Source organism: Gracilinanus agilis, chromosome 5, assembly GCF_016433145.1.
Source record: "Gracilinanus agilis isolate LMUSP501 chromosome 5, AgileGrace, whole genome shotgun sequence".
Classification (NCBI taxonomy): Eukaryota; Metazoa; Chordata; class Mammalia; order Didelphimorphia; family Didelphidae; genus Gracilinanus; species Gracilinanus agilis.
Genome location: NC_058134.1, coordinates 89,323,886 through 89,342,829, shown reverse-complemented (window position 1 = coordinate 89,342,829; position 18,944 = coordinate 89,323,886). Strand labels below are relative to the sequence as shown.

The window sequence follows — 18,944 nt, the reverse complement described above, 5'->3', positions numbered from 1 at the left end:
TTTTGTACAAACAAAAACAATGTAGTCAAAATCAGAAGGGAAACAACAAATTGGGAAAAAATCTTTATAACGAAAAACTCTGACAGGGGTCTAATCACTCAAATATACAAGGAGTTAAAGCAATTGTATAAAACATCAAGCCATTCCCCAATTGATAAATGGGCAAGAGACATGAATAGGCAATTTTCAGGTAAAGAAATCAAAAGTATCAATAAGCACATGAGAATGTGTTCTAAATTTCTAATAATTAGAGAAATGCAAATCAAAACAACTCTTGTGGTATCACCTCACACCTAGCAGATTGGCTAAAATGAAAGAAGGGGAGAGTAATGAATGTTGGAGGGGATGTGGCAAAATCGGGACATTAATGCATTGCTGGTAGAGTTGTGAAATGATCCAACCATTCTGTCTGGCAATTTGGAACTATGCCCAAAGGGCTATAAAAGACTGCCTGCCCTTTGATCCAGCCATACCATTGCTGGGTTTGTACCCCAAAGAGATCATAGATAAACAGACTTGTACGAAAATATTTAAAGCTGCGCTTTTTGTAGTGGCAAAAAACTGGAAAATGAGGGGATGTCCTTCAATTGGGGAATGGCTGAACAAATTGTGATATATGCGGGTGATGGAATACTATTGTGCTAAAAGGAATAATAAACTGGAGGAATTCCATGCAAATTGGAGAGACCTCCAGGAAGTGATGCAGAGTGAAAGGAGCAGAGCCAGAAGAACATTGTACACAGAGACTAATATACTATGGTAAAATCGAATGTAATGGGCTCCTGTACCAGCAGCACTGCAATGACACAAGACAGTTCTGAGGGATTTATGGTAAAGATGCTACCCACATTCAGAGGAAGGACTGCAGGAGAGGAAACATATAAGATAAACAATTGCTTGAATGCATGGGCTGAGGCGGACATGAATGGGAAATAGACCCTGAACAAGGACACATGTTACAACCAGTGGAAATGTGCATTGGCCATGGGTGGGGGGGGAGCGGGGGGTGAAGGGGAAAGTAGGGGCATAAAGTATGTAAACAGGTTAAAAAGGAATATTAATAAATGTCTAATAATAAAAAAACTACTTCTTACCACTTGTTAATATTACTTGTAAAATCAAATATCAGTTCCTATGTTGTTGTTTAGTCATTTTTTCAGTCATGTTTGACTCTTTGACTCCTTTCAAAGTTTTTTGGCAAGAAAATTGGAATGGTTTACCGTTTCCTTCTCCAGCTAATTTTACAGATAAGGAAAGTGAGGCAAAGAGGGTTAAATGACTTATCCCAGGGTCACATACCTAATAAATGTCTAAGACTGGATTTCAGCTCAGAAGAAGAATCCACCCATCAACTCTTTTATTTTCCATTTAACACTTTTCACAACTTTACTCCATCATACCTAATAATAATGGAGAAGACTCTTCCTCTTCCTCTCTATTAAAAATTGTATAAAATATTTTGAGTGTCAGAGCATAATTTATATCCAACTACAAAACATCTTTCATAGACCTAAAGAAAGTCAAATAATTATTGTTCCCAATTGGTCTTTACTGATATAGCAACAATAGTGATGCTACAAAAATTTCAAATTTAGTGCCATTCAATCCTCCAAGGATTTTAATCTACATAATAAGACAACTATTGCTTTCTAAACCTTTTGTTCTTGAAGTGAATCTTTCACACGCTCTATAATTTTCACTCTTTATATATACTTTTACTTACTTAAAGCATTTACCTTCCGTCTTAGAATCAGTGTTGTACATTGGTTCTACTGCAGAAGAGCAGTAAAGGCTAGGCAATGAGGATTAAGTGAGTTGACATGGGGCACTTAGCTAGGAATTGTCTGAGGTCAGATTTGAACCAAGCACCTCTTGTCTCTGGTTTCTATCCACTGAACAGCCTAGCTACCTGCATTGTTTATTTTTTAAATGTATTTGCTTTATGCATCAAATTGTTCTGTCATATATTCAATCTTCTCAAGAACTTTCATTCATTCAATCATCGTGTGAAAACCATTGTGAATTCTCTTGTCAGGGGAACTCATTAAATTTAGTTGTTTGATTTCATAGTCTACTGTTTAGATAGCTTTTGTGCAGGAACAAGTTGGCTAAATAAATTTTAAGTTATTACAACTCCTTTCTGTATTTTTAATGAAGTCTGGTCTTGTGAGCTTTATGCAGTATTTCTTTCTTCTCTCTTTCTCCAACCCTCATAGTCTTCTCTAAGACAAAATACTCCCATGTTCCTTCCAGTATTCCAGACATAACATTTTTCAAAGCTTCTTCTAAAAACACTGTAGTCTGTAGGTGTCCTTTTTGAAAAAGTACCGGAACTGAACAAGGTGGCCTGAATGGAATAGAATCTTCTACATATAGTGTCAGTAACAGAGAAAGCAGTGAAACTTGAGCTTCCCTTAAAGATATCCTGTATTTTTATTAATACAACTCAGTAATATCTAAGTTTTCTTATTGACTCCCTTGCACAGTTAATCCATATTAAGCATTTAGTCAACTAGGAAGCCTTTTTTTTTTTTTTTTTAAACCCTTGTACTTCGGTGTATTGTCTCATAGGTGGAAGATTGGTAAGGGTGGGCAATGGGGGTCAAGTGACTTGCCCAGGGTCACACAGCTGGGAAGTGTCTGAGGCCGGGTTTGAACCTAGGACCTCCTGTCTCTAGGCCTGACTCTCACTCCACTGAGCTACCCAGCTGCCCCCTAGGAAGCCTTTTTAAAAAACATTTCTGTTATTTTAAAAATTCTGACTTTTTGCTCAAAATGATTAAAGAAAATATTTTGATTCCACCCAGATTTTAGTGAGGGTTTACTGATCTTCAAAAAGATTGAGATTAGAAAAGGGTCCTTTACTGTGTTCCTCATAATGTACCCCATTTGCAGTTACCTAAGTGGTAAAGAGCCAATGTGGATGTCAGGAATACTTACTCAGATTAAATCCCCTCTTCTAACACATGGCTTTGTAACCTCAGGCAAGTCCCTTGACTTGCCATCCCCAACTCTCCCCTCCCTCTGACTCAAAAGGACAAATTATTCAATTTTTTTTATGAAGTAGTTTCCTCCATTCACTTTCTCTTCCTTGAAAAACTGACAAGCCTAAACAGAAAAGATTTCTTTGGTTCCAGGGCATGACTGGTGCCAGTCCTTTTCCTTATACTTGAGAATACCAGTAAGCAGAGTGGTTTAGTGGAAGGAGTTCTTCCCTTGAAATTGGGTAAACGAGTTTGAATCCTACTTGATTCTTTCTTATTAGGCATGTGGGCACTTTGAGCTTCAGTTTTCTCATTTACATACAAAAAGGAACTCATGAGAGTTCTAATGCATACTACTTTGATTTGTTAATAAAATCAAATGGGGTGTTGCCTAATGGTGCTTTGCAAACCTTAAAGCACTATAAAAATTTCAACTATCATAATTATATTTGCACTACCTTCCTCATAATTAATATGAAGGGTTTACTTTTTAAATTCTAAAGCATCATAGAAATATAAGCTTTTATTACTGTTCTTATATATTTCCAAATAAAAACTTTAAGATTTTCAGCACATAATGGCTAATGCCTTTGCTGCCAGGGAAATATCCCATATTAGTAGATTAGAAATTAGAACTTCTACTTTCAACTTGAGACTTTACCATTGACTGATATTGTAATTTAATCAAAGAAATGCATGTATGATTTAAGCTTTAATTTAGGAGACTTAAGTTCCCTTCCATCTTTAATTGTATTTGGCAGTATAATCTGGCACATATTAAAAACTTTAGCCAATCCTTTTAGCAATTTAAGAGTAAAAATTATTTCAGAAAATAACTTGCCTTAATTATTCTATTCTCTTTTATTTAAACCTTAAAATACTTTTTGTATTCCTGATGAAAACACCTAATAGACATTCAACAAAAGCATTAAGGGACCTTAGCTTTCATAGTGAAAAATATTTTTAATATGTTTTAAGTGTTCCAAGTCTTCGCACCCCTCTCCCCCTTTAAACCCTTACCTTCTATCTTGGAATTAATTCTAAGTTGGAAGAATGGCAAGTGCTAGGCAATAGTGGTTAAGTGATTTGTCCATTCCCACACAGAAGTGTCTAAGGCCAGATTTGAAGTCAAGTTCTTGTGACTCCAGGCTATCGGCTGTGCTACCTAGCTACCCCCCAGTGTTCTAAATCTTAAGAAAACGGAAAACTACTTGCAATTAATTTCAGAAGTTCCCCCCACAAAAAAACAGCAAAAATCTGTGGGTAAAATAATTTAATCTTTCTCTCTGTGAACGATATTGCTAACTTATAAACACTTGGGTCTAAAGACAATGAATTTTTGACCAATTAGGTAATATAAATGGGTGATGCTTTTCTTTCCTTCCCAACTTGCCAAGTCAAAGAGAGAGATCAGGAGTTGATAATTAGCAGAAGCAAGGACACAGTCCAGATTGTATTTTCAGTCATTCTCTAGTGATTTCTTAACATTGTGGAATAAGAACTTTAAAAGAAATCAAATGTTAGGGTTACCCAGCAATAGATTAAAAAATCTGTCAATCCTCTACCATAGAAACTGTGTTATGTCCTTTACAAATAGGAAATTTCTAGAACTTAGTGTTTTAGAAGCCAATCTTTTGGGGGACCTCTCCAAAATCAAACTAGAGATAAATTTAGAATTGTTTACTGTTTTTGAGAAGAGAAAAATAAGACAAGCTATGTTTCACTAGCTTCTTATAGACAATAGTGGTTTACTTGAGTGTATTATATCTTTCACATGAAAGTCTTTTTTAAAAGCCTGGGAAATACTAAGACTGAGACCACCTGGTCTAACATGATTTAATACTTGGTTAACTGGTATTTTTCTGCTCCTATCATTCTTCTCTTCCTCTCCCCCCCCTCCTTTTCCCCCTTTCTCTCATCAGATGTTTAACAATGAATTTAGTATACCAGTTGTAATAGTTACCTGATGATTGATTTGACTCACTAATACCTAAACTAAAGGAGATATATGATGTTTATCTTTTGGATATTCCTTTTTTTTCTCCCAGAAGAATGACTTATTATTATTGGAATAACATATTTTTTTAAAACTGCAGCTCAGTATTTTGTCTTTAAGTATCACTTCCTTGACATGATTTCTAATCAGTTAGCTTTTTACTTTAGATATGACAGAGTATACTATAAAGATTGGTGGATCCGAAAGTTGCAAGTGCTACACTCTGCCTTTAAAAAGATAGTGACATTTATAGGACTCATACAAGTTAATGAATCATATCATAAAGTATATTTGCTAGCCAGTTATGGTATTATGGTCATTAAGTAAGAATGGATTTTGCCTGGGAAGAAATCAAAGATGGAACAACAGAGTGGTATCATCCATTTTACATAAGCTAGAATGAAACAGCTACATAAACAACTTTAGAATTTGTACCAGAATTCTACAATAAAAATTAATATATCCCTGAATATTTAATCTTAATTTAAAAGAAAAATCTCAGTGACATTTCACATTAAAAATCCAGTAAGGCATTTGACATGATGATGAAGTTTTTAATTCCAACAATTTATGATTTTTAATGAAGCATTTTGTAATGTTCTTCATAAAATAGTAACTCCAACATTTGTTCCAACAATCCATTAACCCAAACAGTCTAATATGATGAATTGACAAGGTATATATGTAACGTTATGGATTTAACTAACATCAATAAAGATGAAAGAGGACTATATATGAAGGTGTGAACTTCTGTTACAAAAAAGGGGTGTTTTTTTGTAGTGTATTAAATTTAACAGTAGTAAAAAAAAATACCTTGATTTGTCTGGATAGGTAGATTTCTCTTTATTCTTGGTTCTAGATGTTTACATTTTGGGATGAGCAAATGGGTTAAGGAGATGTTTTTTTTAACATTCTAAAAACATCATTAATATTTTATGCAAATACAGCAATAGAATCAGAATGAACCAAAACAAATCCCTTTTCCTAGAGTGGGGAGAGGAAGGAGAAGAATACTACTCTACAACACTTTACTTAACTTTTTTCTTTTTGAATAACATATCCAGCGACATATTCCAAACTTGGGTTTCATTGTACCAGGTTTCATTGATGCCCATTAGATAAAATTTGCTTCTCTGTGATCTCTAATTCTTCTTGCATGTTGCTTAAATTTTGAGCATTTGTTCATAGACATCTGAGATACAGATGTCCATAGATATCTGAGACAATATGAAACTGTTAGATTTTGTTTCTTTTAAACTTCTGGTTTTCTTAACTGCTATTCTTTTTTTTAAGAAGTTATTTATTTTTAACATTAAAAATTTTTTTTGAGTTCCAAATTCTCGTTTTCCTTACCCTCACTCCACCTATTGTAAAGGCAAGAAATATTATATCAATTTTACATGTGTAATAATGCAAAACATTTCCATATTAGCTATGTGATAAAAAAGAAAAGTAAGAAAAATAAAGTGAAAAAAATTATGCTTCTATCTACATTCAGACTCTATCAGTTCTTTTTCTGGAAATGGATAATGTTTTCCCTAAGTCCTTCAGAATTGTCTTAGATCATTTTATTGATCAGAATACCCAAGACATTTATAGTTGATCATCACACAATATTGCTATTATTGTGTACAATATTCTCCTAGTTACATTCACTTTACTTCATCTCAGTTTATATGTCTTCCCAGGTTTTTCTCAACTGCTATTCTTCCTTTATTGCAGCTACTTTCTCTGGTATCTTGTGGGGGTACGGGGTAGTGGCAAGGTGTTTCTCTTCCTCTCATCCTTTTTCTTTTAAAATACTCATGATAGATTTACAAGATCCTAGGCAAATATATTTTTGTCAGCCTTTGTAGATGTACTCCATCTCTAGCCACAAGTCTATCATTCATATTTTAAGTGTTGGTCGGTCGATTCAAATTACATTCTTTGGTATCCTTTTCTTAGACAACTCTACTTCTGATATCAGTTTTTCTCTTCTCTCCCTTCCCATCAGTGGGTACCTGAGGGGAAAAAAATAACTTGTGTTCTCTAGGATATTGGGGGTTTTTTTGCCCTGGACTTGGTGAAATATGAGTGAATGATTGAAAGAATAGGTATTCACTGGAAAAACAAATACAAAACTAAGACAAGCCCTAGGAATTTCCATTCTGCTACATGTGATGTGATATTATAGAATGGAGACCAGAGAAGGGAGTTTCAGTTTAGGGATTCACAAGGATTATGAGTAGAAAAATAAGACAATCTGTTGTTTTATTCTTTCTAATAGATCTATTAGGCAGTATTGTTGAATACTGTTCCCAGAACAAGTGATGGAGGTTGAAAACAACTGGGAGGCATGTTTATATGAGTGACTACTAGGCTGATGATGGCAAGATGCTTTGCTTTAGTTTTCTGATGATTGGATGTATGGGATAGGAGGCATTGTTTGGAGTCAACTGGATACAATGGGCTAGATAATATACAGAAGTGTTCAAAATAATTAGAAGAGAAGTGCACTTTAAAACATTTTCTCATACATCATGCCATACCTAGTTTGGCAAAGAAGGTAACAGTGGAAATAGTCAACCATTCAAGTTGGTTGTGGGGAAATTTTAATACTGATGTGCTCTTTTTAGAACTATAATTTAATTCAGCTGTTTTAGAAAATAACTTGCACTTAGTAATTTTTTTCAAAATATTTACTTTGAAATTTTTTCTGCAGTCTTTCAGAGTGCTTTTTTGTTGACGAAAAGAAAATTACATAAACAACTCTGCCTGTTATTACTTTTTCTTTTGCTAGGGATACTTTGTTCTGTTCATGGCTTTCTCTCTATCTGATATAATCTTATGGTTTATTCAGAAATGCTGTCCTTTCCCTCCCCCCCCCCCCTTTTTGTTAAATTTATGGTGATTGCACCACTTTTCTAATTTGGAAAAAATCTAGTTTTTTGTATTAAGATGCCATGTAAGTACATTGGTATTTTATGGGTTTTCTTTGTTAAAAATTGTCCTGATGCATGAATCTGTTGGATTATTTTCATTTATGTCTTTTTGTTCACCTGTTTTTTTAGAGCCTGATTTGAAAAAGCGGATTCGTGTGCACTTACTTAATGCACATGGCCTTGATGAAGCTGGCATTGATGGTGGTGGCATATTTAGAGAGTTCCTGAATGAACTACTGAAATCAGGGTTTAACCCCAACCAAGGATTTTTTAAGACCACTAATGAAGGACTTCTATATCCCAATCCTGCTGCACAGATGCTTGTTGGAGATTCTTTTGCCAGACATTACTACTTTCTAGGCAGAATGCTGGGAAAGGTAAAGAATTTATTTTTTATAAAAATAAATCTAGAAATCTAGAAAATTTAAATAATAAATTAGATTGACATATATTCATGATATATAATTACATAACATAAACATATTTATAATATTGTAAGGAATAAAAAGGGGTTTTGATTGGGTGAATATTAAAAGGTTTGGTCACCAGGAAACTGAATAATTATCAATCCCCAATTTAAGAATAACCTCAAGTCAAAATGACTTTATGGAAGCTTATTTACAAATGTGGAGAGGAAGAGGAAATAAAGAAATGAGGGAGGATAAGATAAGTAATCTAACACACTAGGTAATTTGCTCCGATCCCCTAGTTTGACCCAGGCAGATCTAATTAACCCTCAGCCAAGGAAATTTCAGCCTTGAGCTCAAGGCCAGAAAGTCAGAGGCCTGGAGGGCCCCAGAGGCGAATGAAGCAAAAGCTTCAGCCACAGAGTCTCTTTTGAAAGGGATGTTCCTTAAGAGAAATTCAGAAAGATTCAGTCTTTACACTCACCATGTAGAATTCCAAAAGATTTAAGAACAGTCTCACCAAAAGTTTCAGGGTCCCAGCTTCAGAGCTCCTCCATATCCATTGTTCATTGAAACAAGAAGAGGTCCTTCATTTCCAAAACACGAACCAGAAGACCCACCTGAACTCACTGAACTCTCTTTTAAAGGGACCTCTTTTGCATCACTTCCTGTGCCTTCCTCTTAGTTTACATGTCCAATTACAACAGACACTTTTCTTAGGACTGCCCAGGAGGCAGTCAGTAAATTCTGATTCATCATTCATTCTAACACACGTGAGTCACAGACCTCCCAACTTGTGAATTAAGTGGAGTTGTTTACACTTTTGGTGATTAGATTTGAGAATGGGCAAGGTAGATTTAATCTCATTATCACAATATATAATAATATATAATAAAATTAATCAATTGAATATAAAAAATGAAATATAGAAACCTGTGTTTAATTTGGAAAATAACAGATTCTGTGTATAAATAGAAACTGTTTGCTGTTGCATAAGGGTACTTCTTTGGAGAGTTATGGAGAGAAGAGGAATCAATTAGCAATCATTTGTTTCTAATCCAGTTATGCCATCAGTGTGCTAAACACTGGGGTTTACAAAATTTTTGTGATTACAAAAATGATACCGCCTCTTACCTTAAGTAGCATATATTTTTCTGTGATAGATGTCAGCTGTATGACCTGTGCAAGTCACATATCTGCATCCAGGCAACTTTCTTAAAAATATTAATTGCAGAAAACTTGCAATCTGCATTGGTATTAGTTCATGACTTAGTGGGATATCCCTATAGCATTCATGCCACAATCTGTATTTCTCTTGCCCCACTCCAACCCCTAACCCAAGCAACAATTAAAAGAATCAAAAAAGAACTGCTATCTTTAGCTGTCTTACAGGAAAGAAACAAGTCATTGGAGTGCAGAATTTTGTTGTAGTTTTGGCAGAATAGATTTGGTGGGTTTTTTGACATCATGTTTTTTGGGTTTTTTAATTTTGTTGGCCATTAGAGGTTATGGGGTAAGATAGCAGTACTGTTGTAGAGTGGAAGGATAAGTGACTTGTAGATCAGAAATCCTGGGTTCAAATCCCACCTCTGTAACTTTTCTGACCATGGACAAGTTATTTAACTTCTCTAGATTCAGTTTCTTCACCTGCAAAATAAGGTGGTTGAATGTAGTTGGCTTAAGATCTCTTTCAGCTCCAAATATGTAATTCAGTGGGAACTGGATCTAAAGGTGTGGCTTATGCTATGTATGATTCTTAACACTCTCTGAGACAAGTCACTTAACCTTACTAATTCTTGATTTGTTTTTGATTTTCATTTTAAAATGGAGATTGTCATTCTACATTTCTCCATGTGAAGAAAATGCTTTAAAATATAAATACCCTTATATTATTTTTTATTAATTATCTTATTTATTTAGAATATTTTTCCATGGTTATATGATTCATGTTCTTTCCCTCCCCTCTTCCCTTCCTGCCTCCCCAAGCTGTCAAGTAATTCCACTGAGTTTTACATGTATCCACTGAGTTTTACATGTAACATCATAAAAACCTATTTCCATATTAATATTTAAAGTTAGAGTGATCATTTAAACTCAAATTCCCTAATCATATGCCCATCGAACTATGTGATTGGTCAAATATTTGTCTTTTGTGTTTCTGCTCCCACAATTCTTTCTCTGGATGTGGATAGCGTTCTTTCTCATAAGTCCCTCAGAATTGTCCTGGATCATTGAGTTGTTGCTAGTAGAAAAGTCTATTCCATTTGATTATGCCACAGTGTATCAGTCTCTGCGTACAATGTTCTCCTGGTTCTGCTTCTTTTCACTCTGCATCAATTCTTGGAGGTCTTTCCAGTTCACATAGAATTCCTCCAGTTCATCATTCTTTTTAGCACAATAGTATTCCATCACCATCAGATACCACAATTTGTTCAGCCATTCCCCAATCAAGGAATACCCCCTCATTTTCCAATTTTTTGCCACCACAAAGAGTGCAGAATACCTTCATAATCTTTAGGATTCTGAAGTACTTTTGAGATTATCAAGGAAAATTTCAATTATTTAGTGTAATTTTTTGTTGTTATTGTAACATATTAAAATACATTTTATTCTAATTGATTGAAAATTAGCCTTTTATGGATGATTTGTCTGGTAACTGATGCAGATGCTTAAGTAAAACCTTGATTCCCAAACTTTTCAAGAATGAAAGACTTGGAACTTCTGATATCTCTTCCTCTCTTGAAACATCATAAACATTTTTTGTAGATGCCTGATTTGTGTCTCTTTGAGGAAATACATAAACAAAAATACATTGAATTTATCAACAATTTGTACTTCATGGGGCAGCTGGGTAGCTCAGTGGATTGAGAGCCAGGCCTAGAGACGGGAGGTCCTAGGTTCAAACCCGGCCTCAGCCACTTCCCAGCTGTGTGACCCTGGGCAAGTCACTTGACCCCCCCCTTGTCTACCCTTACCACTCTTCCACCAAGGAACTAATACACAGAAGTTAAGGGTATTAAAAAAAAAAACAAAAAACAATTTGTACTTCATGAGTCACAGCCTTATCTACATATATTTAAGAAATAGTAATGCATATATAAAATATATATATATATATGTATGTATGTATGTATGAAACATTGAGTCTACAGAAGTTATATATTAAATTTTTTACCAAGATGGCTATGCCTGTTTTGGAACTTTCTGATATTGGAAGCATAATGTACATATGGATTCTTGGACCCTTTATTATGGCTCTAAGTCCAAGGAGTTCACAATCCCACAATCTAGTGATTAGAGAAATTTTCATATCCTTGCTCTTTTGGATAAACCGGATATTGCTATACCTTTTTAGTTGTTTGATTTAAATTAATAATTCCAAGTTCTCATGTGGTCAGGGTTAGGTTATATTAGGCTTAAATCTCTATATATCTGCTTTCTCTATTTCTAGTGATTATTAATAAATTATGGAAAACAAGAACATGGAGTTATTAATTTAAATCTAACAGTCAGTAGCATATCTATTGTTGTCAGGCTACTTAACACCCCTTAATACTTAACCTTTAATGTCAGAGATTTGTTTTACTTAGTAGAATCATGATAGAATTGACATTGCCTAATAATACCACATAATAGTTATTATAAAAGTAAATTTATAACACTTGATATAACATGAGGATCAAAAACTCTGTTATATAAGTACAATCATTCTTATTTTATGTATAAGGAACCTGAAGATCAGAGATGATACATGCTTCTCTCACATCTTTTTCCTCTCTCTATTGGATTGAGAACATAACTATCCATTTCCCTTTTCTCCATATGTATAGATGCACTAAGAGAATCTCAGAATTTGATAGCATCCCAGTAGCCATCTAGTTCAGCTTGTTACTGCATATCAACTTCTGCAACTTAGCAACTTCCCATCCAACCTTGGCTTGAAAAACTCTGATAGTAAGACTATATCCAGAGTAGTCTATTCTACTTGTGGATAGCTCTGTTTGTTACAAAGTTTTATCTTATGTATAGCTTCAGTTTGCATCTAGCAAATTCTACCCACCTTATTCCTTTTGGATCCAGACAACATCTAATTCATGCAGCTATTATATTTCCCTTACCACAGCTGTTTCTTTCAGCTGTTCCTCATGTGGGAATGAACATAATGCTGTTACCATCTTAGTTCCTTCCTCTGATCATTCTGTTTATTAAAGTCCTTTCTAAAATGTGACATCCAAAACTGAATAGGACAAAACATAACTGGACTATTCTTTAAATTTCTCATTTACAGATGTGACTGGCACTAAAGTGTGACCTAATCTTTTTTCTACTGAACTCTTATCTTTGATTTCAAATTTATGTTCCAATTTCTTCTATTGATTTCACAGATCTCACAAATGTATGTAAATGTAAAAGATCTCAGAAATTAGAGAACAGAGATGCTTAGAGAAAACTTGGTTGTCGAGAGAGGTAGAGAATCTAATTTGTAAATCACCAGGGAAAATGACTAAAATTAATATGTTCATAGGATCATAGACTTAGCATTGAATGGGAGCTTAGAAGTCATATTTCATTTTATAGAAGAAGAATTTGAGATCCAAAATTTTGATGTAAATTGTTTAAAGTTACCTGAATCATAATTTCCTTCCAGGTCCTTTGATTATTGACAGATCACTCTTTCTACTACATAATGCTATTTCCCATCTATTAAAGTACAAAATAACAAAACAAAGGTTTTGGGGGAGAGGTGATTTACTTCTTTTCCAAAAGGTTTTCTTTATAGAAGTTTGTTAGTGTAGTGGCATCCCTTGAAGTTGCAAGTTCCTTAGTGCATTCATTACTTACTTGTCTTTCATTCATGGTTGGGACTTATTTGGGGTAGGGAGAACACTCCTGCAAGGATACACATCCATTTGAAGACAAATATAACTTTGAAATTTTAAAGTATAGCTGTCCTCTTAATATGAATGTCTGATTTACAAAAATTCAATGAATATTCTACAGGAATAATGTGTTTTATATAACACCTCTGTGTTGAGCTAAATAGTTATCTTTCCAAATTTAAAATTGCTTATCACAGAAAAAGCAGTGTCTATTCTGTTAGGGAGTTTGTGCTAAGGACTAAGTAGACATTTTTAATAATCATATACATATATATTTTTTGCCGTGCCATTACATTTTTCCTATTATGTAAACACTAATGGTTACCCCAATATAGGTTTCAAAAGTTGAGCCCTTTTTTACTGATCACTTTTAATACTACCCTTTATGTTGTAAGCTCTTTCAGATTAGGGACTGTCTTTTGCCTCTTTTTGTATCCTCAGAGCTTTGTATAGTGCCTGGCACTTAATAAATGTTTATTAATTGATACTTGTCTGTAATGGAACTTAAAGCTGGGAGTTGAAGAAAAAAAGTCATAATATCCATAATGTAACAGATCATAAATTTGATGGAGAAAAATCTACTCAGGCCTTAAACTTGGATATATGTGAAAGCAGACTGGCTCAACTGAAAAAATAAAAAAGCAAAATAACAGGATACATTTTTTGAGATGCCTTGGCTAAAGTAATAAAATCCTTAGGATGTGTTGCCAAATTGAAACTTGTGTATTCTCTTTAGATTAATATTTTAGAGTGCTATTGGATCTCTTTAATTACTAATAAGGTGACTTTTTCAGAAAAAAAATGTGAAAATTTTTTATAAGTTAAAAGAGCATTAACTTTTTTTATTGCAGTAAAAGAAAGTGTTTAATTATTATTTATTTACTGTACATGTTCACTAAAGGATAAAGTGACAGTGCTATTAAATAATCTTCTCTCCCAAGGTGTGTAGGCACCTTTTTTGTGGCACATTTGGCAAACTGATGAATTAAACAGAAAGATAAGGCACGGCCTTGCTGTTCAATAACTGCCAGCTTTATAGTTTAAGTTAAAGACCTTATTGAATACTCATTCATCCGTTTCCAAAGAATGCTTCCATTTATCCATTTGAAGAATATTATTCAAAAGCTGCAAAAGTTATTAAAAGGTTCTTTGCAAATAAATTAAACCTGCTACAAAGGAAGCAATTTAGCATCCACAGCAATTTAATATTTGTATGACAGTAAAATGTAAACACTGTAACCCTGGTGAGTTATCTTAAATTTCACACTATCAAAAAATAAATAACATTAAAATTTTTATAATTTACATAAAATTATAGGTACGTAGGTAGTCTTTGCCAATCCAAGTTAATATCATTTCAGAACTATGGGGATTAATATAATATAATATATTAAAGTTAGTTACCCTATTTCCTCATCTTATTCTTTACTTTGAATTTAATTATCTTTAATAAGAATAGATTTAGTTAAATGAAAAGCAAATGATTTAATGTTAATACTAAAGCAGTTTTCCTAGGAATGATGATAATTATTCCCTCTGATGCAAAATTTATTACTTTCCTTTTTTCCCCTTTAATTTTGCTTAGTCTTGATTGGACATTACTTTAGAAATTAATGCATTATGAAACTTTGGAGGCCTTTTATTTCAGTAGAAAATTGAAATGTGTCTTAGTTTCTTTCTCTGGCCTCTGAAGATCCGATCTTAAAGAGACTGTTTATATGATATCAATGGAATTAAAATCTTTTTCAGACACTTAAAAATCTTCTGAGACAAAAGTACAATATTTAAATTGGTTTTTTTTAACTTGCAGGAGTCTCTAATATTTTTGTATTCCTATGATTTCCTCTTTAATATTCATACAGGGAGAGGAGTCTAGCTAGAAATTACATTATTTGAAATAATAATGATGTATACCCCTTTCTTTTGTTGGCAAAAGTTCTCCCTCAACTCCCTTTCATTCTCCCATGGGGGCGTTGAGGCAAAAATTGCTTACTACATAAAAAAGTTAAGAATCTCTGACTTAGTTGTAATAACAGGTCGCATTTAAGTATTGCTCTGAATTTTATAAAGCACCTTATAATTATGAGTTTATTTCTATCCTTTAAAGAATAATTGACATATAATTCATAAACAGGATACTAGGCCTAAATTTGTTTTTTTAGCATTTGTTACCTATATCAAATCAGCTGATTTATTATTTAATTGGGCATAATCTACAAAGTAGGTATGCTTCTACCTAGTTCTAGCCTTCCATCTTCACTTCATTCTAGTTAGCCAGATGTCATAAAGATACTTAGCACATCACTCCTTCCTTTGTCAGACTTGTTAGCCCTTGAAAATTTTGAAGACTGGAAATTATCTCTTTATTATAGGTAGGAAGAGATAATTTGATAAAGCACCATGAGGCTGAAAATAAGTGATGATGCTTTGTCTTTAGCTCATTTATTTTACTCAATCATAATTCACTTCATAATATGGTAGTTTGATTATACTCACCTTCTAAGAACTTGCTTTTTGACCAGTTGTTGAAAATATATCAGGTTTTACCATGTTGTCTACTATGTTATTTAGCATCATTTTGTAGGTTCTGATACTATCACCTGTCAACTATAGCAATTCACATTTTTTTTACTGTACTAAGAATTTTTATTCAGTCAGATTTATGTAGAATGCTCATCAAAAAAAACAGCATACATGAAGAATTTTTTTGAGCCTCATGTTCTATTATTATTACTTACCTCATGTAATTAGTGCATTTCAACTATGATGGTATCACTTTAATAGAGGTATGCAAGAATGCTGGTAGTTGTATAAATGCTAGTTGTAATAAGGAGGTAAACAGGCTGATAATAGGGGAGCTGGTGGTACCAGAAAGTCTACTGGGCCAGGGAGCCTACGACTATAGTATTTGTTGATTTGAGACAGCCAGGGATGTGTGGCCTGAGCTGAGATGTCCAGCCAGTCTCCCTGCTGTCTGTAGGCTCCTTTAAGGTGGGGAATGAAGAGCCCCTCCCTGTTGGTGAGAAACTAGAAACCAACAGGAAGTGAACCTGGCTCACTTCCTGAGCAAAATGGATGCCTGGTCTAACCCCCTCTGGAGACAAGGGGAACCAGCCCCTCAGCCAGGAATAAATTCCACTGCCCTGATGTAGAGTGTTCTACCAGCTTGACAAAAGAGGGTAATTTGATTTAGGGGTGTCCTGGCTAGGCTATCTTAACTAATTCCTTCCCACATTCCACAACCCACCAATCCCACCTCCTTGGGCCCCAAGGGGGAGTCGAAGGGGAAGCTGGATGTCTGGGTGAGGTCAAGGAAATCAGAACCTCCAGGTTGGTTCTCCAGGGGAATTTATAGTCCCAGCTCCAACAGTCAGATCTTGAGACAGGGACTTGCTGGGTCAAAGTTCCATTCCCCTAACTGCCAGGATTGCCTAGGGTGGTTTTGCAAATGCAAGAGATCTTGCATCAATCCTGCATTACATAGTGCTTTTATTTCAGTAGTTTTCATAGTAACCCAAAGATTTATGGCCTTTCTGATTTTACTTGGATATTTATTACATTAGTAAATAGACCCTGGGCAGCTGAGTGGCTCAGTGGATAGAGAGCCAGGCCTAGAGACTGGAGGTCCTAGGTTCAAGTCCGGCCTCGGACACTTCCAGCTGTGTGACCTTGGGCAAGTCACTTGACCCCTACTGCCCACCCTTACCACTCCTGGGCCAAGGTCCCTAGCCCGGATGAAAAAGGAGGAGGGTTGGGCGTGGGGCTAGCAACCCCACCCTATAAAAACTACATCTGCTAAAGAAACTGCAACCTAAAGTAGGGGCAGCTGGGCTAGCTCAGTGGATTGAGAGCCAGGCCTAGAGACGAAAGGTCCTAGGTTCAAGTCCGGCCTCAGACATTTCCCAGCTGGGTGACCCTGAGCGACTGTGTGTCCCAGTGCCTACTGGTTGTGGCCCTATGCTCCTCGAATGGAGTCCCAGGATAAAAAAAAAAAAATAGACCCTAAGATTTTTCTGGGTAGGGTCTAAATAGGAAAATCCCTGGTTCCTGCAGGAATAGATCTAAGATTACATTTGTGAAGAAAAACAAATGTAATTGGATGCTTAAAGAAAAAGTTTAGCAGTAAGGGCTGAAGGAGGGTTTTTTTTTTTTTAATCCTACATTATTTTTAAGATGAATGAATATAAAAATGGCATTCGTATGATTATAGATGCAGGCTTATTATTTGTTTTGTTTTCAAAGTTAAATCAATACCACTAGACATTTTTAATATTAGATACATATGGTAGTTTGCCTTCATTGTGTAACTAGCATCTTTTATTGAGAGAATATAACATATAGGGTGTCCCACAGATAGTTAAAGCTATTAAAGCTTAAAACTGCCTAAGACTCTTGCAACACCCTTCATTATGTGCATTTACTTATATCTGGACAATTGGAAACCAAATAAGTTAGAGAAGAAAGGATTACTAATACTACTACCACTACCTCATTATTTTTCTGTGATAAACTATGTCTTTTTTCCGGTTACTCTCTCCCATTCTGGAAGTCACCACATTTAGAGTTCTTTAGAGGTTTTCTTTCTCTGATTAAAATCGGTTTAATATCTACTGTGCAGTACTACCATTGTATATAACAATCTGTAAGACTGCTCTGTCTGGCCTGCAGATAGCTGACATAGGTGACTAAGAAATTTACTTTTAGACTTCCTGAGAAGATGAGTTAATTTAGGAACATAGTATGGTTGGCCTTAAATGCAATAGAATAAGCTGAGTGGCTAAGGTTCATTTTTTGTTTTTAGGTCAGTCTTCAATGTATATATAGTTGTATAGAGTATAATAATATAGTTGTGTATATCCAGGAGCAATAATAGATTTCTCTTTATAATAATTCAAGAATATGAAGTCTGTTTAGAAAGTGATGATAGCCTCTGCTAAATATATAGGTAAAAGACCATAATATTACATTTAGAAAGATATAATAACATGGCAGAGGTTGTCCTTGCTTTTTCCTGACAACTAATAGCCTTTCCTGATCTGTCTGCAAACTTCGACACTATTTCATTTTTCAAGAGGTTACTCTCTTTCTAGGTTTTCATAACACACTGCCCTCTTTTCATTCTTCTACAGGTTTAACCTCTCCCCAGTGTTCTTTGCTGGATCTTTATCTGATTGCTCCCACTAACCATGAATGTTCCCCAGGACTTTGTCTTGGCATCTCTTCCTTTATCTCCCTGTACCAGGGACTCTTTCACTGGAATCCTATGTATTTTGATTTTATGGATTTAAAAATAATTTTTGAGAAGGGGTTCATAAGCTTAAAAAGGGTTTAAGAATCCTTGTTTTATATCACTATTCTTGGTGATCTCCTTGGCTCCCATGAGTTTAATTATCATCTCTCCCCTGGTTACTCCCTGGTTTGTATATCCAGCCTTAATTTCTCCCCTGAGCTCCAGAATGGTATTACCCATTTCCTTTTGAACATCTTGAATTGTATGTTCCATAGGTTTCACAAATTCAGCATGTCCAGAACAAAATTCTTTACTTTCAAATCCTGCATTCTGCCTAACTTTCTTATTGCTGGTGATGGTACCACTATCTTCTTAGTAGCTTAGACTCAACCTCAAATGTTATCCTTGACATCTTTTCCTTCACCTAACTCATATATACATTCTATTGTCAAATCATGTTATTTCTACCTTTAACAGTATCTTATGTAGTTGTTCCTTTCTCTTCACTCATATAGCCACTACC

General features: G+C 34.7%; 1 protein-coding gene across 1 annotated transcript in view; it reads left to right on the top strand.

The window, feature by feature from the left end:
• UBE3C (ubiquitin protein ligase E3C) overlaps positions 1–18,944 on the top strand; it is a 204,236-nt gene that overhangs the window by 132,121 nt on the left and 53,171 nt on the right. Inside the window, exon 18 of the mRNA XM_044678556.1 lies at positions 8,034–8,281. Coding sequence (XP_044534491.1) covers positions 8,034–8,281 — 248 coding nt within the window. The remainder of the gene's footprint in view (positions 1–8,033; positions 8,282–18,944) is intronic.